The sequence below is a fragment of the Dufourea novaeangliae genome, unplaced genomic scaffold, assembly GCF_001272555.1.
Source record: "Dufourea novaeangliae isolate 0120121106 unplaced genomic scaffold, ASM127255v1 scaffold170, whole genome shotgun sequence".
NCBI lineage: Eukaryota > Metazoa > Arthropoda > Insecta > Hymenoptera > Halictidae > Dufourea > Dufourea novaeangliae.
In genome coordinates this window covers 153,489-177,807 of record NW_015374081.1, presented here as the reverse complement: position 1 = coordinate 177,807, position 24,319 = coordinate 153,489, and the positions used below count along the sequence as shown (strand labels likewise).

At 45.3% G+C, this 24,319-nt stretch overlaps 1 protein-coding gene across 1 annotated transcript; it reads left to right on the top strand.

The window, feature by feature from the left end:
* Nucleotides 1-7,357: 7,357 nt before the first annotated feature.
* On the top strand, nucleotides 7,358-19,840 carry LOC107190660. The gene is made up of 16 exons (XM_015579503.1): nucleotides 7,358-7,501; nucleotides 8,223-8,539; nucleotides 8,656-8,836; nucleotides 8,985-9,458; nucleotides 9,586-9,893; nucleotides 9,994-10,579; nucleotides 10,702-10,828; nucleotides 11,459-11,643; nucleotides 11,837-12,241; nucleotides 12,366-12,903; nucleotides 13,111-13,347; nucleotides 13,481-13,689; nucleotides 13,774-14,001; nucleotides 14,179-14,440; nucleotides 17,118-17,362; nucleotides 19,062-19,840. The coding sequence occupies exons 1-16, from the start codon at nucleotides 7,358-7,360 to the stop codon at nucleotides 19,641-19,643; spliced, it is 5,028 nt and encodes a 1,675-aa protein (XP_015434989.1). The 3' UTR covers nucleotides 19,644-19,840.
* The last annotated feature ends 4,479 nt before the right edge of the window (nucleotides 19,841-24,319 follow it).

The window sequence follows — 24,319 nt, the reverse complement described above, 5'->3', positions numbered from 1 at the left end:
GTTAAAATCGACGAAAAAATGTGCAATCTTTTTAGCACTGGACTTCTTGCGATATAATAGTATGGTTGGAATAAAATTTGTAATGCAAATTTTTGTTCCTTTTATTTGATACTGTTTGACGCGCGAGGTTTCGGTTAGGTGACGATTATATTCATGGATCAACGTATACTTGGACTGCGTTACGAATCAGACATTCGTACTTAAATGCAGTTGTCAGTGAGGTGAAAAGAGAAACAGCAGTGTTATACTGTCGTGAGCACCTTTTTCCACGGTCGATCCAACTAACCTCTCGAATTACGATACGAACAGGTACGAACGTAACTTGTCCCACTGTTTCCCACCAAACGAGCAGCCGTAAGCCGAAAAGAATGTGACGTGACGCCTTACCGAATCGAATCAGTGAGAGACACAAATGGACGCAAACTCGAAAACGCGCGCGTAATACAATCCGTTCGTCGGCTGCTGCTCAATTCACCGTAGTTCACCGCTGTTCTGTCGCGTCGCTGCGTTGCCTGGATCTGGATGCCAGGTGATTGAACTGCGCAAACGCATAAATTCAGATACATACATACATTGTACAGTAGGCCTGCAGAAACCACAAATGCATAAACCTTTGTAGGCTCATGGGCTCAAGCAGAGATAAGTATAATATCCCAGTGAAATATACGTATATGTAGTCAAAATAAGAATCTTGTTGTTCTTTTCGTTGAATGCGCACCGTCTTATCGTAACATGCGTAAATATACTTCCATGAATTATTCTATGTATTTATATAAGGATATGTATTTTAGAATGACAATCTGGAAAGCAACGGCTCCTTATCAAAGGAGTTTTTCCTCGATACATATATATTGTTTTAACCCGGGAGTACACGCGTTGGGGTCAAAATTGGCCGATAGTTTTTTTTCTAATACTGTCACATAAGTGTGTTCTCGCCTGCTTCCTAATGCGACCACGCGAAGTTTCGTAAAATTACATCTACAATCGGAACAACTTCTATGTACATATCGTCGAGTAAAAGTATTATTGGCAGTTTTACAAATTGCATCGATACATAAGAAGAGATGCTTACATATGTATAAAGAGAAAAAAGGAAGAGGTTAAGAAAGGGAGACAGGGATGTTGGAAGATAAACATAAAAGGCAAGAGATAGAGGGAGAGAATGCGAGCAAAAAAAGAGGAAAGAGCACAGAGTCTAATGACATACATACATATCTTATGTATTGTGTGCCAGTAGAACGTTTGAAAAATGTCGGATAGTCTGCTACTTACCGGGGAGCTTATGGAAAGTTCAATGTACGTACTTATAGGTATGCTTTTGAAAAATGAGTCTAACTTTCCTGTACATAATAATAACAAGAACGGAATACGTAGCGCGTACTACACCATCACTATAGACAAACAATGCGATTATTTTTCGTTATATTGTTAGTTATCAGGCCGAGTCAGGAAACACCTAGATTTTTAGTTACGAAGAATTAAGGAAAAGGTTGGAGAACCCGATTGTTTTCGAAAATTTGAACGATCAAAGTGTCTGAACGTAAAAAATGCAAAATATATATAATTGTTGAAAGATGTACTATATCAAACTGAGAGACAACAAAAGTTATCGGAACGTTTAGAAATATCATCGCTCGAATTCCTTATTTCATTGGTTCGAACATTTGTCAAATCGACGAAGGCAATGCAATCGTAGTCTGTTGTAAGTTAGTACGGATACGATCGAGCAGGAACAAAAGCAAAACGTATGACCGAAAAGATGGGCGAGCGGTTCAAGTATACATATGGGTAAATGTATTTGTAGGAAAAAGTAGAAAGAATCAGTTTTTGAACGGCGAAGAAGCATCATGGAACGATTCGAATGTCTGGAATAGGACGGAGAGAAAAGAAGCGAAGAGCAAACTGTATGGGATATGGATGGACGAGTGGGTAAGGGTGGGTATTTGCCACTAGAGAACAGGTATCCGCCGTAGGCGTCGTACGTTCATTGATAAGCGTATAACGCCCCGTGCCGTCGTGCCTTAGACTCGTGACGTCACACGATCGCACGAACGCCTGCGCTTTGGTCAGGGCCGTGTTTCGTATCGTACGACCCGTGCTCCATAATTTTTCTCTCTATTCATCATCAATGACGTAAGTAATTTCGTCACGAACGTTTTGTGCAATGAAATAGTCGGGAAACGAATAATACAAATCATCGATTCGAGATATTTCGTGTCGTTATTGTATTATTTTGTAAGGATGCGTATCAAACGCACATAAGGTATGATAGATATATGTATGATGTACCATGTTACGTGCGTAAAGTACGTCGATATAAGTCGTGAAAGATGTTACAGTTATGTAGTAGGAATCGTTTCACATATAGTTTTGAAACAGCTTTTTGTACATATACGTGCACATATTGGATCGCGAGGATAAGAAACTGGGGATAACAGGGGCTGGTGGGGGTGATGGTAGAAACGAGGCTGACAATCGACATATTAAAAAATTTTCGTACATTCAACATTTTCTCCACGTAGGCCGTTACGCATTAGAGCGAAATTAGAACGAAATTAGAGCGAAAGAAGGAAAGAAAGAACCGTAAAGAGGTGAGCAAGGAAGGAAGGTGTAGATAGCCAAAGGGGTGAAAAGTATACGAACATATGTAAGTATGTATGTATATAGTACAGGCTGGGTAGGCGGTAGGCGGAATGAAGTAGGAGACGGGGGTAGGCGGGTCAAGCGAAAGACAGGGACAAAGAAAGAAAAAGAGGTGGAAATGCAGTGGTGAAAGGGAGTATGAGAGACAGAGCGTGAAAAATGAGGAGGGGTGGGGGGATAGAGAAACGAAGACGATCGAGGGTGAAAGGAGAGGGAAAGATTGGTGGATCGTCTCGCGCGTATTGATTGGTCTTTTGTGAAAGCTACACCCTCGTGTAGCCGCGAGACGAACCATCGCATCGGTTGCTAGACATTCAGGGTGTATCGCCTGATTGTCTGTTCTTCGAGCAGCTGTCGCTGTGAAACGCCATCTTTGATTTTCATTGATCGAAAGCGTATTTTCATCGATCGCCTTACCAGACGTTCGCAACATACATATACGCGATAGATCTCGTTGGATTGTGGCGCGTAAAAAAACCTGGCATAAGTGAAGACAGGTATGAAAGAGAGGATAAAACGATGAAAGGAGAAATGTAAGGTTAGAAGCGAGGGCAGCGTAGGAATGACGTAAGCGATGCCGAGCGATCCCTAGCGGTAAAGGGGCTCTGTATCGGCATCGATCGCAAAGTGACCCATATCTGGTGGTGACGGGAGTTCCTACCCCCGCGGCTCGGTTTTCAGCGACGATTCCTCTTCACCCAGTCCCCTGTCTCTTTCGCTCGCACTCCCTCCCTTTCTGTCCTTCTCCCCGTCCTTCATCCCCACCTAACTTATCTATCCCCGCCAGATCTGCCAGTCTGCCCCCACCGATTTTCCCCTTTCTCCGCTGGACGAGGGAATATTCCTCCTCCTCCGTTTTCCAGCAGCCCTGCCGCCTGCGTTCCGCGGTCGAGCTGATCTTGGGGTTTGTACTGTACGGGATGATAGCCGAGTGAAAAAGCTCGCGAGTCCCGTGAAGTTCGCTCGTCAGCAGCAGCAGCAGCAGTAGCAGCAGCAGCAGCAGCAGCAGCAGCCCTGGCCTGCCACAATCGCTTCGACTCGGTCATCGTAAGTGTCGTGCGTTCCGCGAAAAGAAAACACCGATTTTGAGATCGCAATGAAACGAGAACGGAATATCGCCGCGTAAGGCCGAATGCTAGGGAGGGAACAGAAACGGAGAAGCAGAGGTTTGTTGGTCCTGAGTCGAAAAAGTACGGGGAAAGGAAGGGTGGGAGAGAATGGGAGAAATGGTATGGTTGCGTACGTTTCCGTGTGTTTCCGTGAAACAGAAGGAGATCAATTTGTTACGCTGCTGTCGCGACGATATACGTTGCAAAGTGTCGGAGTGAGTCGATAAAAGTGTCGAGCCGAACGGTTTCGTATCCTCAGGCTTTGGAAAAATCACACCGGGAAGGATCCCGTGTTAAGGTTCCTTAAAAATTACGGGAAAAGAGTGTGTTTCATGGTGCCGTCATCGCGATCAGCAACGGGAGCGGTAACGATAACGATAACATCAAGCGAGAAGGTGCTCTTTTTTTGTCAACGCGTACGATACCCCGTATCCATGCTGTATGCTGTATGGGGAGAGCAATTCCGGGTTAGCTTATCGAATTAAACGTAACTCGTGAGAGGATCATTCACGACGAAAGAAGAGTAGAAAAAGAGGCGATCGTGGCGATCGTGGCGATCGTGGCGATGACAGTGTCGTCGTCATCGGTTGTGATCGGTACCATGATCGAGGGGGTCCGATGATAGGTGCCGCCGTCGCTGGTACTCGCGCACACCGATCATAAACGGCCGGCCAGTGGGACAGTGATACACAGTGGTGGATGCGTTACGTATCGCCGTTGTGCGGTCGGTGGTGTCCCGTGTGCGGCCCGTGCGCACCGGTCTACATATACGCTACGTATCATTGGTAGTGAGATCAATAAGCAGTGCCGTGCCGCCACTCGACCCGTGCCCACGACCACCAACGGAAACTCATTCTGAAAATCTCCTTCCTTTTCGTCCTCCGAACGAGTCCTCCACCCCCGCAGCCAACCCCACTCCAACCTTCACACCCTACCATACCGTTCCTTTTTTTTTTCCTCTTCCTTTTCTACCAATCGACCTACCGAAAGCCGCTTTCATTTATTTCCTATCCGAATTTCGTATCCCATCTCGAGCTACTAGACGACGATCGAGTGATCGTTCCGACGGTGAACCAGGTCATCGTATCGGTGGGTTCGTTATTTCGACTCGTTTAAACACATGCAACGGGTTTTTCTCCTGTTCGTTCCTTCGTGTTTCTTCGATCGTCAATCCCGGCCGTTTTTTTTGTCGTGAACTCTCGACGATTCGGTCGGTACGTGAGGTTTCGTTTCCCAGCTGTGCCACTACCTCGTACGGAATCTATAACGATGTTTTTCGTTTTTACTTGTATTTTCTGCCTCAACCACTGTGATTCGTTTCGTCCAGAATAACGGGTGAAATGTGTGTTTCTGTCATAGTACGTACGTCTGAGAGATCCACGGTATCGTTTTCGGTTATTGTGGTCGGCAAACCAAATGTGTTCCTTGCCGTAACAGAATTTTGTTAGATTTTTAGTTGTAAGAATTTCCAATATGTCGCGAGACTGAAACTTTAATCCGAGCTCGAACATCGTGATAAACGTAAAACAAGACGGACAACTCGTTGTACTATGTACGCGTTTAACATCCTCATTTAAATGCGTTACTTTTTTCAGCTGAATTTTGCTCGATCAACTATGTAGGACCTTGACTGCAAGGATATACCTACCTATAAGTATGTAGGTACATAACCGGCCAGGTTCGGTCGGTGAACGCGGAAACGGAGTAGAAACTCGCGGTGGATAAAAGCTGTCGAAACGACACAGTGGATACGTAACAGATATACATACGGATATATGTATATGTACATACATAGTGTCACGCGTAACGAATGTCTCCACATTTTCTGCTCGAAGAGTTGAACCACGCTCGGCCATATTTTTTCTTTTTCACGAGATAAACCATATTCCGATCTGGTGATTGAAAGGACGGCTGAGCAGGCGGTTCGCACAAGCATAATTGAACCTGCCCGAGATTGAATTAAAGCTGAACGTGTCGGGAAATTCTGGTACCTAACTGAGTTACAAATACACGAATATTCGTTTCTTTTTTCGACATTTGAACAAGAGTTTCCACAAACACGATACACTGGTGGTTTCTTCCTCCGTGGTAGCCGACCATTTTTAGATTCGACGCCACCCTTCTACTCGCAGGAACAATTCGAAGTTATTAAAATACAAAGTTTCTGGCACAGCCATCACAAGTACTTTGTCGACCTCACAATAATTTCTGGAATTCTATGCGTCAAGGCAGAGACTGATGGAATTACGTTGGATCTGAAATGCATTAATGAGAATTTCTCCTTACAAGAACCTTTTAGATTTGCCAGTGATTCTGCGTTGCATGGGAATCCTTTACATAGGCACGTCAGACGTTGTCGCGGCGATTGATGATTAAACGTCGACACATCCCGTGTTAACAGAAGCGAATGAAATGGAAACCGTATCGCAACCGTACAGAACTTCGCAATTTCTATTCCCGCCCCCGTTCCTCTTCAGAACCTGTTGCCCTGACAGTTATGCCGTAACATGACAATTTCGTACGAAAACTCGAATTTCTCGTCGGTTTCAGATTGGAACTTCCGATTAACACTACTTTTTGCGCGACACGATCAGACCGATCAGCGCGTCTATTATTCGCAGAAAGCATCGTGGGGTTAACTCGATTCGCATAGAATGCAAGGTATGCAGTATCGGTGATTACACTGATTATTACTTCCGTCCAATTCTCCGTACACCGGCGCAACCGGCTACCAAAACTGATAACCAACCGACCACCACGTGTTTCTCGATAAAGAGACGAATTGACTGTTCGTTGCGTTGATCTTTCGAGATGTATCTACCTACATTGGAGATACAGTGATTCCTCGATGAATGCAACACCAGCAACGGCGCTATTTCCACCACTGGCGGGGGAAGGGGGGGGGGCGATCCCCTTTGGAATCAATCAAAACAAAGTAAAGAGAAGCTAAGCCGAGGCTCGGTTTGAGGGGATGAAAATCTTTCCATCTTGCCATGAATGCTCCGAAGCGGGCCCGAGTACGTCGCACTCATCGAGACATTACTGTATGTACATGTTGCTTTTCTTGCTGCACAAATCAAGAAACGTGTCGCTCCAAAGATTCCAAAGAACCGCCGTGACGGCGTCTCTGCGTGTGTGTTATCCAACAGCGAGGACCGATCGATAGATTACACGTGCCGATGCGGCGGTTCTTTAGAGCGGCACAGTCTTTGATTTGTGAAGCGAGAGAATCACCCTGTACTTCTGTGCCGAAAATTCGTCGATTCGATCGGACTGCTGACGTTTGCCGGACAGCTGATGTACGGGAGTTGGAACGCGACAAATTGTATACTCTGCTTCCACGGACATACCATGCGAAACGAATAACCGACCGACTATTATCATTATCAGTCGGTTTACGTCCGTGTGCTAGGGTATCGTGGGTGCACGATGAAAAAAAAATTCCTTTTCGCACCTAGAGAATCGTGCGCCTAATCGTGGGATCGTCGTGTGCAGCCTGGCAGGCCCCGCAAAAGTCGCCAATTAATTAAGATAGCTCCTAGATACACGGTAGATCGATAGGGACCGGCCGTGATAAAGACGGGCGAGGGTTTCAGACTTCAGGGATGTTGCAGTGCTGTGGTGTTGGAGGTGGCGCTTCCACGGCACCTCAGGCTCCGCAGCTGCAGGATACCGGATCTGCTGTCGGGACTACCACCTCCACGAAAACCACCATCATGCAGGACGCGATTCTTGAATCCATCCTCGAGGTGAGTTCTAAAACTGTCTCCGCACTTTACAAATGTTTTTTTTTCTTCCATTCTTCCATTCTTCGACTCTTTGATTTCTGCAACCTCATCCTAGCAATGAATTTTTCGATGATCGCCGTCCTGACACCGTTCTGTTCGACCCTGTGGAAGCAACATTTTGTGTTTCGTTCAACAATAAACGAACGCGCCGACTGAACCGTTCATGTTTTCACGTTCGTTCACAACGATCGGATTAATCTGGTATCTTGCCGGGAATGGCAAAATTTCATCGTCGCTCAAGGCGATTTTCGGTACTCTGATAAAAATAAAAAAGTATAGCGCGGTTGTTTTGCACAGAATTCACCAGCTATTACGTACAAAATTAATGTGCACGTAATAATCGCACGACACAACGTTCTGAGATTTCTGCGACCCTATTCTCCTTGAGAGGACGTATCGACGAGATGATCATAGGCCATCAGATATCGCTGTTCTAAACGAATTTTAACGCGACGCTCAAGTTTCCCTTCAACGACAGACACAGCGATCGCTCGATTCTCGGATCGTTTCTTTCGAAAGGCTGGTGTGTTTTACATTTGGTAAAACGAAAGCAAAACCCGCGAATTAGCGTCGAACAAATACCAAAGAAATCGCGATGTCAATGAGCTGACGCGGAGCGGCAGTAGGTATACCTGACTGTTTTACTTGAAACGTTGAACGAACGAACGAACGATATTTTCAGCAAATGCGTGAAACAGAAGCCCGAAAGGCGGAACTGGAGCGACAACGCGCGGATGTACAGAACCAATTACGCGAAAAGATAGCAGGACGTTATCAGGGCCCGGAATCGATCGAAGCGCTGCAATCGAAGATACGGGAGCTCGAAAAAAAGACGGAGTTACAGATCGTCAGACACGAAGAATTGTCGCTGGAGCTAACGAGCTTGAGGCGCGCTCGAAGCAGAGGCCCAGTAGTAAGTCACTCGACGATTCCGACTACTTGGCCACCAACTGGTTCCGAAATCGACAGAATAATAGCAAAAATAGAACACGACAATAGGTGTGTCACTTGAAATTCTACGCCATTAACTTTCCGCTCGAGAAACGTGATTTAATATTTCCATTTGTATAATTTTCAAATAAAACATCTGTTCTATTCAATGTTCATCGACGTAGCGCTAATAGGATGATACACGAGTTGGATCATATTCGGGGAACTATTACCACGCAACAGCCCTCAACTACGCAAGCTATACTACGATCCAGCTCGGAAAATCTTCCCAATCTCAGTCAACATCAGCAACATCCACCACATCCGCATGCTCTAAACCTAGGAATTCCAGCGCAGATGGGTCATGTACGTAATCTACGAACATTGTATCTTTCGATATTGCTACTGGTCTCGTTGCGTCTTCTTTCGTTTTCATTTCTTTCGTTTCTTTTCGTTTTGTATAGTAGTAATACATTTGCTTTCGTTCGCCCGTGTAATAAAAGCGTTGGAACAGTACACAGGTTCGCCGATGCCGTTAACGCCAATGATGCCGGGCTGTCCGCCTCTAACTCCTAACGGGCCACCGTACCACTACAGTGAACCGATTCCACCGGCTCCGTCGCTCTCCACCAGTCAATCGCAGCCTGTTTTCCAGCAAAAGATTCAGTCGTATCAGCAACCTCAACCAACCCACAGCGAATTGTCAAGTTCTCATTCTCAAAGTGCTTTGCCGACGCAGCAGAAGCAGCAACAAGCGCACACTCATTTTACGAGCAATCAGTATCAGGAGAGTTATCCACATACGCAAACCTATCAGCAGCCGCTCCAACAGCAACAACAACAACAACAACAACAGCAGCAGCAGCCGCCATCGCAACAACATCCGGCCTCTACAACGTACCTGACGTCGTCGAGTCAAAGTGTAATACCTCATTACACGCAACCCGTTCAGACCGCCCAAACCTTTCAGCTGAACGGAAGTCAACAGGTATCGATTTCTTTTTCTATCGTCGTTCCGTTTCGTTTCGTTTCGTTTCGTTTCGTTTCGTTTCGTTTCGTTTCGTTTTCTTTCGTTCGAAAGAAAAAAAAGTAACAACGATTCATTGTCTATGCAGGCAACAACTTATCCAAGCTTATCGATAACGTCGCATCCGAATGGAACTTACAGTACAGGCGTGAATACCTTTAGCAGCCAATTGTCGCATCACAACTTCTCTGTTCCGCAAACAAGCATTCCGCAAACAACATTGTCGTCGCTGCCACCCTATTCGACGAGCTCTTACCACTCGACTCTCGGCCCGCTCACCAGCGTACCTCAAACTGTTCTTCCGTACTCGAGTGTGCAAAGCACATATGCCACCAGCGGATCGACATACTCTACCGTTGGGACCAACGCTTTTGGCACGCCTGGCGTCAGTTCAGGTATACTTACAATCTCGAAATGAACGTTCACGACGAGAAAACCGTACCGTGACTTCTTTCTTCTCTCTCTCTCTCTCTCTCTCTCTCTCTCTCTCTCTCTCTCTCTCTTCGACAGGCTTGTTACAAACGATAAACGATCCGTTGCAAGCGATGCAACAACTTTCTGCCCAGTCCCAAGCTAACCAGCTTCAGCAGCAGGCCATCATTCAGCAGATTCAGCAAAGCTTACGCGCCAGTTCGCCTACCGCGACTGCTACCACGGGTCATCACTATCTCAGTTCGAGACAAATGCCAAAAATACCGAGTAGTATACTATCGAATCCCTTGGATCGGCTGACCAACGACAATATCCTACCCGAGGGCCAAGTGGATATGCTCGATATACCCGGGAAAGGCAGATGTTACGTTTACATCGCCCGTTTCACTTACGAGCCTTTTCAACATTCGCCCAATGAAAATCCGGAAGCGGAGCTGCCCGTACAAGGCGGCGATTATCTTCTTGTCTGGGGGCAACCGGACGAGGATGATTTTCTGGATGCGGAGACTCTCGACGGTAGGCGGGGTCTAGTCCCCGCGAATTTCGTTCAAAAGTTAGTCGGCGATGATCTATTGGAATTTCATCAAGCCGTGCTGGGTCTTAGAGACGTCGACGATTCCGCTTCGACCAACATTCCCCAAATGAGCAATGTGAGCAAACTCGATGATCCGCATCCTCCGATTGTGCGCGTAAACTTTTTTACGAGTTAGGTTTGACGAGCGAAACCGCTCGATCGCGATAGTTATAGTTATCTCGATGCTCTTTCTTTTAGTTCTTCCTGCAAGACATTGATCTCGAGTTGGCAGCGCTCGAAGAAGGAAATCGAAATCGGCAGGCTGAGCTGTCCGCGTACGCGGAGCTGGACAACATCGCGGAAGAGGACGAACAAGAACCACCAGGTTAGCAGATTTTCGTGTACTATCCGCTCTGATCTTCTACGACGACGAGCATGTTTGCCTATTACATAGATGCATAGAAAGTAGTCGCCGCGTAATTCGTCGTCGTCGATCATACGGTGGTAGTTCCGATCGAATTTTTTCCACTCGATTTCGTCATTGTCGTCTTTCGTAGTTGTTTCAAGGCTCCTAACACGTAAATCTGTAGATCCATTTTTTGATAGTTAAGCAGAATCGTGACCAATCTGTATGTACCTACATATGTACGCTGTACGAATTCCTCTATGTATACGCTTGTACATGTCGAGTCTCGTATCGGTAGGCGTGACCATTAAGCGAAAGCAAATTATGTATTTCGTTTAGTAGCAATAATCCGAGTACAGTTCACTCAATTCGGTTTGACTCGATTCGATTCGATTCGATTCGATTCGATTCGATTCGACTATCAGAGAAGTAAGTATTACAATCGATGAGTCGATGAACCGATGAGGGTATACTCTCGGTGTTACACTGCATCGAACGTTAAATGGATTCAGGCTGGCTTAGCGGACTAGATAGCGAGAGATTTTTAGCTACAGCTAGGCTTGTCTTGTCTTTTTTTTCCTGAAGAAGTCTACCTGTTTTCGGACCTAGTTCCGGCGCCACAACATCTCACTCTCGAGCGGCAGCTGAACAAGAGCGTCCTAATTGGCTGGACACCGCCCGAAAACACTCATCAGCTCGAATCGTATCATGTCTACGTAGACGGAGTATTGAAGGTTACCGTGAAAGCTACCGAAAGAACCAGGGCGCTGGTCGAAGGAGTCGATTCTACCAGGGTACGTACACGATTGTCGTTGAACGGCGCCTATCATGTTCTTGGATCGTACGTGACCGTTCGAAGCACGTTTCGATAGCGGTTCGTTCTCGAACGCGGCACGCGCAAAGTATCCGTCGCGTTGCGAGGAGATCCTTTGCGCGTAGTCAAGAGTGTAACAAGACAATTTGATCGAAGCGACACACGATATACAGCCGCATAGGATAAGCGTACGAGCGGTGACACATTCGAGAAGAACGTCTCGGGATGCCGCCTGTACGATGGTGATTGGCAAAGATGTTGCGTTGGGCCCAACCGCTGTTAAGGCATCGAACGTAACCGCCACCAGTGCCGTGATCTCGTGGCTGCCGAGCAACAGCAATCATCAGCATGTGGTTTGCGTGAACAACGTCGAAGTTCGAACGGTGAAGCCTGGCGTTTATAGACACACGATCACCGGTTTGGCTCCCTCGACGATTTACCGGGTGACCGTCAAAGCGAAGAATCTCAGAGCGACGCACTTCGAGGACCAAAACACTCAGACAGCAAACAGTTTAGCGTGTCACGTCCATTTCAAAACATTACCAAAGGGATTACCCGATCCTCCGGTCGATATCCAGGTTAATATTTTCGACATTTCGATCGATTAGTTTACTCGTAGCGAATTCTCTCTAATGCGTCCACGTATTTGTGATTTCTCGGAAGGATAAGTAAATTTCAGCATGTTCTCCCGTTCTATCGCAGGTGGAGGCTGGACCGCAGGACGGCACTTTGCTAGTGACCTGGCAGCCTGTTGCCCTAAACGGTTCGGCCGTCACCGGTTACGCGGTGTATGCCGATGGAAAGAAGGTGACCGACGTAGACAGCCCCACCGGTGACCATGCTTTGGTCGACATTCACAAACTAATGGGTTTGAATCCGAAACATATCACGGTCAGAACGAAGAGCAGGGAAAGCCAATCGGGAGATAGTTGCGCCACCGCTATTCCTTGCAGTGTGCTTCGTGGTGGCGGTGCTGGCACCGTGGCCCATTTGCAACACGGACCCACCCAACATATGCAGGACCAGGGCCAACAGCAGCCAAACGTCACAGGCCAGCAGGACGATCCGAACAGATTGCGTATGACCGGAGTCTGTCAAAGGTATTCCACGGTTCCCGGACCGTCGCATATGAGAAGGCACGCTGCACCGAGGGTCGACGTCCACGGTCAAATCATCATCGAAACCGACGAGAATTTATCCGACAAAGAAATCTATCCTGGACAGAGCATGTCCCACATGGGTAAGAGATCTTTCCCTCACTTTCATCGAAATACTTTTTCTCTCTTTCTCACACTATTATCGCGACTCGGTTCGAGATATCTACATAGTGTACCTACACTTTCGTCGTCCAATGACGAAAGAGGTACTCTTACTTTGTGATTATAGGCAACGATCTTGCGTTCATACTTTTTTCAACATTTCCACGTGTTGCCTACTTGTCGCGTAGGAGTTCCAGAAATCACCAAGGACTCGGCAAGCGAAGCGAATTACAGCGAAGAAGATGATCCATCGCGCAGAGGTCGGGGCATGCCGCTGCATCATTCGCGATACGGACCACAGATGGGACAACAAGGACTTCCTGGAACTCATAGACCCGGAAGAATGGGTTCCGGTAGTCAAAGCGGGCCCGGTGTAAGACCGCAGGATCCTTATTACGATCAGTCAGGTAAGCGAGTTACTCGTTGTAAAATCTAAGGTCTAAGCAATCGGATGCGCGACACGAAACGTTTCGCCCTTCCGAAGAGGGGAGGGAATCTTCTTTTCTTTCTTTTCTCATCCGTACGGTTTAAACGGGATGTTTTTCTTTTTTTATATAGTAAATCAAAGAGGCAGAGGTCCCGGATATCGAGGCGGCCGAGGAATGCAAGCTCAAGGGGGAGCGGGTCATCCGTCGAGTAGCGGTCAACAAATGAACAAGAGGATTCGGTGGTTCGTTGCTCTCTTCGATTACAATCCGAAAATCATGTCGCCGAACCCGGACGCCTGCGAGGACGAACTATCTTTCTCCAACGGAGATACGCTGAAGGTTTTTATTTCGTTGTTTTCGCCCGTCTTTCGCGGATCCGAACTCTCAAAGATCCCCAGCACCGCTCACAGATTCGTTCGGTAGGTGTATGGTGAGAAAGACGCGGACGGATTTTATTGGGGAGAATGTCGTGGCAGACAAGGGTACATTCCTTTCAACATGGTGCAAGAAATCGATGATCCGAATCAATCGGGACAGGGGCAGGGAGGAAGGAGTAGCAGGTGGGGAGACATTCACGCCAGTATGCCTGTCAAGAAGATGATCGCGCTCTACGACTACGATCCGCACAAACTGTCTCCTAACATCGACTCGGTAAGTGTCTTTCAGTTCACACACAGTTTTCTCTTTATTTTTCCACCTGTTCCGTACCCCCAATTGCTTCTCGTTGACTTTACGTCATATCGATATACTACATATAAGTACGCTTCCTGCGTCGAAATGCACGTGCCAGTCTCGTATACCTACCTTTCCCCTTTCTCGTACTCGCAGCAAGTGGAGTTGAACTTTCGACGCGGAAACGAGATTTACGTTTATGGTGATTTGGACAACGATGGATTCTATATGGGCGAATTGAACGGAGTCCGCGGTTTAGTTCCGAGCAACTTCCTCACCGAAGCACCCGACCAACCGCCGCAAGGGCAACTTCCACCGGGGAGCAGAAGGCCTCCAAATCAGAGTCAAGGGCCTGGCGCCAGAGGACCACCGCCCCCGCCACGGGAACCACCTCCGCCGGGACATCGACGAAGCAAAGGTAACACGAAGCACGTAACACCTTCGAATGGTGTGGCCGTTCGTTCGTTCGTTCGTTCTTTCGATCTGTTGCTCTTTGGAAACGGTGTCTCGAATAGCTCCTCGAGCCACGTAGACTGAGATCTAATCAAGATCTAACCGACATCTAACCGGGATCTAACCGGGATCTAACCGGGATCTAACCGAGCTTTCCCTGGTCGTCCTCGATCAGTAAACGAATAAACGATCGATAAACGAAATTTAAGATACGGCAAATGGATAAACGAGCAGCGGAAAACCAGCCGCGACACTCTCAACCAGGATCGAAAATCAAAACTCGAACTTGAAATGGACACGCGTCTCAGCGGATACGAGCTCCACTCGACTTGCAATCAGTATCGAGCAGAAAAACTTGCGAAAATTTCGCGTGTCTTTTCGGTTACAGAAAAGAACCGAACTCGACTGGCTCGAGGAGTTAGAATATGCATTCACACTGGCGCGGCACTGGGTATTCGGTCGATGCGATCGGTCGAATTTCTTTGGTAAACGAGCGGGGAAAAAAGACCCGAGCGCGCGAAACAGAAGAGAGTGGAAAAATAGAAATGACAATTCGGGCAAAACAATCGGACGTCAGTGTGAATAAAATACGTGATACGGAATACGGAATACGTAAACGGCAAACAACACAAGACACGAAATTAGATGCGCCAGACGACAGGCAGCAGGGTCACACAAGCTCTTGTACCATACGATCGAGCGATATAGCGAGGCCCGATCGACATCGATCGAATCGAAGAGTTGGACGTTTTATAGGATCGTACGATACTTGACAAATGACCGCCAAATTGTATATGTATAAATTTCTAAGGTAACAACGATGGCAATTTTCAGTAAGTCATCCGGTGTTTCTGAATTTAGGGAATTATATTTAAGTAGCTCTTCGACGATATAAATTTCTAGGGACTCAATGAAATTGAAAAAAAAAACTATCAATGTATTCATGCCATGCGGCAACTCAGTTTTTGTATTTGCAGCCGTTTTTTGTTTTTTCTTTTTACTCCGTTCTATTTCTTTCAAGACTTGTGTATTGTCGTATGCAAAGCGATATTTCTATCTCTATCTTTCTATCTATCTGTCTGTCTATCCATCTATCCGTCTATCCGTCTATCCGTATATCCGTCTATCCATCTATCCATCTATCTATCTATCTATCTATTTATCTATCCGTATATCTGTCTCTTTTCTCATATATGTAAATATATATGTGCGCCTGTGTGTGTGTGTGTGTGTGTGTGTGTGTGTGTGTGTGTGTGTGTGTGTGTGTGTGTGTGTGTGTGTGTGTGTGTGTGTGTGTGTGCGCGTATTTCTGCATATACATGTATATATTATATATAAAAAATTATATAATATATACAGTTATACACATACATATGTACTACATATATGTATATAATTTAAAATACTAAGCCGCTTTCAGTGTTCTCTACTGTAGTTTGTTTCTCGAAAAAAAGAGACCTGAAGCGTGCTCGCTGGCAGGCAGGCATGCGTGTGGCATCGAAGGATACCAACTCACTCGCTGCATATTTCGTGCGACGCTTTTTCCTTTTTGCTACAAAGCATAGCGTGAGTCGCTTTCTGTTTTTAAACGCAACACGGTCTCGCTCACTTGCTCGATCAAACAAAGTCGGGGGCAGTAGAGGATTCATGGACGCGTGTCGAATGCAATGCCCAATAAGATTCGTCGCGCGGTCTAGTTACCATGGAAACCGCATGGGTTGGGCCTTGTCAAAGTGGTTAACGATACTTGTGCGATAAACACAAAAAATTGTAATACATATATAGGGACGCACGTGCAGGCAATCGAAAGAAACTGATCAAGCTAAAAAAACAAATTAGCCACTGCTTACCGCAAGTCTCTTCTTTCGAAAAACAAACTATAAGTATGTACAAACGTGACTACATAAACGCATACGTACATATGTAAATGCGAACATAAATATGTATACACAGATACACGATTACGTACATGCATACAAATGTACAACATATGTACATACGTACATATACATATACACATACACATACACATACACATACACATACACATGCATATACATAAATACGTACGTACGTACGTACATATATGTACACATGTATATTATTCCATATCTTTTCTTTCTGAGCACTTTCTCGCTCTATTAATTTTCTACGTGCATATCCCTTTTCTCCATCTACTATACATATACATATACGTGTTATGTTTACGCTATATATGTATAATTACATATGTAGCGTATTATCTATAAAGATATACTCTGTTTCTATGTGCCTGAACTGGTCGATGGTCGTCGTGTCACAAGATTGTCGTTCGTGTCGTGTTGTCAAGCTGGCCATTTAAATGTTAGAACACTGAAACCTTTGAACGCTACATTTCGTGTCTTGATGCGTAAATTCTCAGGAAATAAGATTTGTACGTACGTTTCGGTTTAGGGTTTGCCGCCTAAATCGAACGTCCATTTTATCATGTACTCGATATGAATCGTTTCGCATGTTTCGTATTTGCAAAAATCGACAAAGGACATTGAACTATTAATGAAAACGAACATGTTTGCCGAAATCGCGTACATGAATGTTCATTTGAAAACAAAGTAAATGCGCCATGAATGACAACACGGTTCTGTTCTCTTCTCTGTTGCTAGATGCCTGCATTGTGCCTGTGTCTGTCCCTGTCTGTCACTTAGACTCTAGACAACAACAACAACAACCATCACTAATGAACAACCAACAACATCAACTACAACATCAACAAAACAATCCACCGCATCTAGCGTACCAACAAGCGAATCACCACAGCTACACGACTGTAACCACGTCCAATCAACATGGGCCCACACCCATGGGTGCCCATCAGCAAGGTCCCGTACCACTTCACCTTCAACAGCAGGTGAGTTCACTGCTCTATCCGAAACTTTTCACCGGTGCTTTTCGACGTGCTACGAATACTTGCGCTTCAACTTTATTTCCTTTGTTTCTTTTCGTTTCTTTTCTTTCTTTTTTTTCTTGTCTTTCTTTCCTTTCCTTTCCTTTAATTCCCTCTTATCTCTTTGTCTATTACACATATATGCACGTACATATATATCTATAGGGAGAGAGAGAGAGAGAGAGAGAGAGAGAGAGAGAGAGACAGAGAGGGAGGAGAGGGAGATCCAATATAGGGAACTCTATACATACATATGTGCGCACATATTTTTTTCATCTTCTCTTTCTGTCTCTGTTTATCTATCTACCTCTTTCTTTCTTCGTCTCCGTTACGGCTATTTTTGTTTTTATCGTTTTGTTGCTCGTTAGGTTTCAAGTGTTTCTTGTATCTTTTTCTGCGTTAACCACACAGAATCGCAAATACAAAGAAAACGAATTGTAGCTATGAATCAAGGATTGCAATGAAAATGTAATAGAAAGTGGGCATAAGAAATTAGCAATTTTTCAATATATGCATAGTAAACATATGTACGGACCAGAGCTTCGAGAAAAGTCGATCGTTTTAAACTAAATTATCGTCGATAATCAAATTATCTCTATTACTCGATACCGTTATCGTAATAGGTTTACATTTAGACTAAATAGAATTACGTTTTGATTAAAGAAAAAAAAATAATTCTCTATCGCAAACGCGTTTACATAATATGGAACGAGCTTTGTCACGGATACGTTCGATAACGACGGACCGTTGCAGCTTCGTATGAAAATCGAGCAAAGTGAAACGTCGATTTTTCCTCGTACCTGCATATCTGTGACCGTATCTTTTTGCCGGAACTTGCAATTCGGTGCTTTTAATTGGCACGTCGCGTCGTAGACCGTAGATACATACATGAGAGCATGCTGCAAATATCGACGTAGTTCCGTGTACGCGATGAACTATGGGTTCTACGGAAATGACAACTTTCACCGGAATTTCGCACCGTTCTTCTCATTTTATTCACCGTGCTCGCTTTCACAGTTTCATTTTCACAGTCGCCTTTGATCGGCGATACTCACCATCCATCGGCTTACGAATGTTTGTCGCTGTAGAAATTCAGTCAGTTCGGATCGTTGTATCAGTCATCAAATGCAGACTCGTCGGTCAAATACAATACGCATAATAGTAAAAGGTTTGATTCGAAACACAACGTCCTAGAAACATTTTACGAAATACTGACATACGGATCCCTCTTATGTATGTATCGTATGTATGTATGTATATCTTTCGCTCGCAATAACGATAGATGAAAGTGTTGCGGCTTTGTCGAACGTATTCTACGTAGGTATATCTACTCGCTCTAGAGTCTAGAAGTTGTAAATGTCGATAATCAGCATCGTTTAAAACTGTATCTAGCGATAGCATCGGGGATCGCAGAATAATGGCGACACAGTTACTCGACTCGTTGTAGTTTTGTTTCTAGGATTTAACCGATGGATCGCAAGAAAAGAAATCTTCCAGTGCAAACAGAATTTTGACTGGAACTTTTCAGGATACGCGAGAATGCCTCGACTCGTTCGAATGAAAATAGCAAGTTTCGATTACGGCGGGGAACGCATACGGATACGGAAGATGGTGATTCGACGAAAATTCCATCGATTAACCGAGGACGCTCTTTGATTTTTAGGGGAAGGGGAGGGGAGGCGCGATCAATCGTGGTAGCAACGCGCCGGGAGGCATGCAGGGTCCTGGACAGCACATGCAACAACAACAACAGGACTATCAGCAACAGAATCAACCGTATCAGCAACAGCAACAACAACCAGCGAGTCAGCAAAATCAAAGCTATCAACAGCAACCGAATCAAGGGTATCAGCAACAGGGCACGGGATTCGGGCAACAGGGGCAGCAATTTCAGCAAGCACATACTCAGCAACAGCAGCAGCAGCAGCAGCAGCAACAACAACAACAACAACAACAACAACAACAACAGAATCAAGGCTCGACAATGCAGGGTGTTCAGAGTACGAGCAAACCGATCAGAGGAATACCGACCGTGTTGCCGACGGTTCAGTCGAAGCCGCAGACAAACATTCAAGGCCAGCAGTCGCAACAGCAGCAGCAACAACAACAACCACAGCAGCAACAACAAAGTACAGGGCCGAACCTGATGCAGAAATTCACGGAGATGGCCGGTGCGAGCGCTGGCGGCGATATTCTCTCGAAAGGGAAGGAACTGATTTTCATGAAGTTTGGTCTCGGCAAGTGAGCCAACATCCTGCTCGTGTCGCTGGCTCCGATTTATCTCCTATCCACCGTTTATCCTACCGCTTTTGCTGGTTCCCACCGGGCCCCGAACCATTCCTCGTCGAGAGCTCGATCATCATTCAACGAGTCGATATCGCGGAGAATTGATCGTGCAGGCCGAGCGAGACGCGCAGGCAGGAACCTACGACGAATGCGTCTCCTCCGATCAACTCTTCGTGTATAACCCTAAACGATACGATGCGATACATAGCGAATGCGTGTGCTATGATTTCCGCCACCGCCGCCACCGCCGCTGCTGCTGCTGTTGCCGCTGCTGCTGGCGACCCGATGCTCTCGATCTTGTTACACGTACCAATCGTTGTTTCGATTCATCGTTTTCTCGATCGAAAATTCTGCTCGCACGAACGAGCGGAATAAAATTCACAACCTCTCCACCGATTCTATCTCGAGTTTCGAGCCACGAGGTCGACCATCTTATACCTTGAAAGCAACAAAATATTCTCTAGTATTTTTCAATGATGTTCTTCGCGAAATTATCATTCGAATAATCGAATTCGACGTTAGAGTTACGCGATTGGCGATTCGTTCGAGGACAAAGATAAGGTCGCAAAAATTTTCGTACTACGACTTCTTTTTCCACTTCTTTGTCATCTTCTTTGCAGTTATAGTTGTCGTTTGTCTACATCAACTTTCTTCCCTTTTGCTGTCTCCTCGCCCCTCCCCCCCCCCCCATCTTACCGTCTCGTACTTCCAACCTTGCTCTGTACCTTTACCCTTTTTTTTTTCGATTTTCTGCCATTTTTCTTGGCGCAACGATGAGGAAATTTTCCACAGAGAACAATATACTATTGCAAACAGCCCGGATTTGGGTGAATTAAACGCCTTGCTTACGGCAATATAATCTTGATTCGCAGACAGGAGGCGTGCTAACCGCGAACGATTTATTCGAGGACAAGAGTCGCGTATCATCTCGCCACGCGATATTTCCAACTGTCCGCTCAGGGATACGAGTAATCGTACAACAACGGGTAATCCGGCTACCGTACCGGAAAAATGTCTTCTCTTAGTTGGACGGAGTCCTTATTCGGATACGTATAGACCGGAGTATATTGGTACATATCGGTTAATCGGATAGCATTTGAACCGCGCGTAGAGAATCGTATTACCTACGTGTTATACTTTGTTGTCTCGAATATTTCATTCGTAAAACAGAACAACAGTTCTTCGTTAGGAATTTCATTACTAACCACCCGTGGAATGTACTCCTCCACTTACATTTGCCCGAGCCTTTCTTCGTTCCCGTGTTCTCTTTCGTCTAAAGCAATGATGAACAACCTGTGAGCCGGCGAACTTGGTTGTGCCTCACTTCAATCAGCTAAAGTGAAGAATTTTTGCGTTTAGTACGATATACGAATCTATGAAATAATTAATAAAATTAGGTTTTCTAAGGTTGCGGTTACGGTTGCAGCGGCAACGTATACGGATCGTCGGGTTTTCAATTTTAGCCCACTGCAAAAAAGTTGCTCATCACTGGTCCAAAGCGTTAAACCTTCGACGAGAAAGGGACATGAAAAATTGTTTCGTCGACACGGAGCTAGATGAAAATCGACAAGAGTATAGTTTATAATTTAGCAACTCGTGGAATAAATTAGGTACCGTGTGTCCCATAGACGTGGTGTTCAGCAACAGGTGACAGAAAATTTACGAGGTGATCTCACATGAGAAAATAAGATGAAAATCAAGAATAACAGAATCGTCATTGATCCTTCGTTTCTTATTCGTTCAATTAAAAATACAAACACCGCGTACGAACGCATCTACGAAAATATTTTAGTTTCTTCGTATCAAGCCCATCATCCACTTCTGTCTCTCTCATTTCCTTCTCCGGTTTTGATTCTCGATGGGTTTGTTTGTGCACCGTGAAATGGCTAGTACGACTCGAATACCCGTGTTTCGTGTAATCGATGGTTTATGGTTTACGTATACCTACGCGTATACGTATGTAAATATAGTATGTGTACTGGTTTCTCGAAAGACATCATTCGAAGCGAACATTTCCCTAAAGCATTTTCTTATACGTCGAATCTATCGGCAGTGTAAGAAAAACTAATTAATACGTCCTTTGGAGTTCCAACCATCTTCCCCCAGAGTCAGTCTCCATAATCGTGACGATGAATTTCATTAATTTTCCATTTGAAATGAAGAATCCATTGACGGTGTACGAGTTTCACCAGTTTAGTGTCGTGTCGGATCCGTTTCAGTGGGATCATTGAGAAGAAATTCGTTCAATTCGCGAGTCTCGTTTTTGCGATATCGATCGCGTTAAATTACGTTGAACGAGCAAGCGTTAAAAGAAACAGGATCGCCGGGTCATCATTATCAACATTATCTGTTTTTCACTCGTCACCCGTACGTATGTAGAAATTTGAAATCGGTGTCACTTTCGGGACTGTAATTAAATCGATAAAAAAAGACAGGGATAAGAATTGTAAGTACGGTAGGCATGCCAAGGATCGAGTTGTTTCTCGACGTACAAACGGATGGAAGCGGAAAGCAAACCTCCTCGTACTTCCCACTGCGGAACGCTCGAACGCATACTCGCGACGCTTGTGCGCGATTTACCGTCGAACTTGAATGGTTTTCGTTGCGCTATTCGCATTTTTAACCCGAATATGCATTCGGACGAATTGAAAATTCCGAGGACTGTACGGACATGCAGTTCCGTTGGCACCATTCGACAACATTTCACGTAACATTTCTTCCGAACGACAACGCAATCGTTATGTATCATTCATTTATTAACATATCTCGTTCGGTGACATACTCTCGATCGGTTGGCAGTGTTTTCGAGATGATCCCAATTAAACACGAACGTCGTTCGATAGGACGGTCCATAGTGTTTTTTAGCCGAGAAAACCCTTTCCTTCGTTCAAGATATTTTCTATCGAACGCGAACGTTTTCTATCGTATCTACGGTCAAAGATTCGATGAAAGGTGTACGGTATACTCTCTCTGTGTGTGTGTGTGTGTGTGTGTGTGTGTGTGTGTGTGTGTGTGTGTGTGTACCGCTAGAAATCTTCACCGCGAACATATCCGACGACGCGTAACATTGTTTCAGCCGAGCCGACACTCGAGGAAAACGAGTCAAAATGAGTAAGAAAGAAAAAAGACTGACAAAAGGCGACATCGGTACGAAGGCCGATGTCTAGATTGCCTGGAAGCTACGGACCGATCGGCGAATGGGCTGAATCGAAGAACCCGCGCAAAGTCGATTCGCGTAGAGATGCGAACGAAACGTTTCGGACTTGTCGAAATTGTTCGTTAACGAGAGAAACAAGTAAATGATTAGCAGCTCGCGAATTAAAACTCTGTTCGAATATGGTAGTGAATGTATTAATTGGTACTATTGCATAGACTTTCGGATTTATAGCCTTCGTCTTTCATTCCCTCAGCGCTCGTGTTTCCCTTCTGTTCCATAACTTTTCTCCCACTTTGTTCGCGAGTTATCGAGTTTCATTCGGTTCCCGAGAAACAGCGCGCACGGAGAGTACCTATACATATGTATGTGTATGTATGTACCAAAACGATTCACAATTCAGCCCGAGGTCACCGTGCCGAATCAAAGAATATCGAGCATCGTACGAGAGTAAACGTAACCTTGGACGTGCTACGCGCAAATCTCACCCTGGTTCCGTTCGGTTCCGTTCTCGTTATGTGTTAGATAGATGTTTGATATGGCGAGCAACACGAGTAGTCTCCGAACGAATAAAAAGTAACGTGTACGAGAAACGGTTACGGAGAGGCGTTTCGATTGTCCAACTACATGTAAAAAGTTCTGTGTCTTCTCTTTGGCTGATCGAGCCGAATCGATCTCTGAAGGTACAAAAATCGGAAATTGAACGCGAGTCGAGTAAACCGAGCCGCGATCGAAATGATCGAGTGCGACGTAACCAACTACATACTTAATTTGTATGTAAACGAAACGCGAAAGACGGTGGGGGGGGGGGTTGTAAGGATAAATGACGGAAAAAATGAGATTCCTGCTATCATGAAATTGTTCGTTGACACTCGTTCCGTCTAGTATTTCACTTGTACATTGTCATTGTTATAATATTAGTCGCTGAACGGATTCGTGTATAAAAATCTTTTTGATATCGTGACAACCGATGCAAGGTGAATCTAATTGTAAGACGACGCGTCGATTGTCGACCCAGGATTGGCGATTGGCGATTGGCGATTGCGAAACACACCGTCACTGAATTCGAGCGCAGACCTCTCGAATTGTCTCTATCGAACGAACAGAAAATAATTTGGTACTGATTGGTGTCGGAAATCGTGTTTAGACGAACACTATAAGAGCTTTCTTCCGAGAAGGTATGTTTTCGTTTTCTGAAAAAGGGTAGGCACGTACGCGTTGACTTCGATCTAGGTAACGATTAGCTAAACGACACACGATACCCCGACAGTTGTTAAATAGCGACGACTATTAATCCTCAGCGAGAGGTTAAAGCTCCGTTCGAAATCATAGGACTCCGTTTCGCTCGACGAGATCACTCTACTTACGAGCGCAGAGACAGATGAAAAGAACGGGAAAAAACCTACCGACCGAATTCGAAAAAGAATGAACAAGTGTAAGTATTTATATACGCTTACCTTTGTGGACTAGTAAAGTAAACA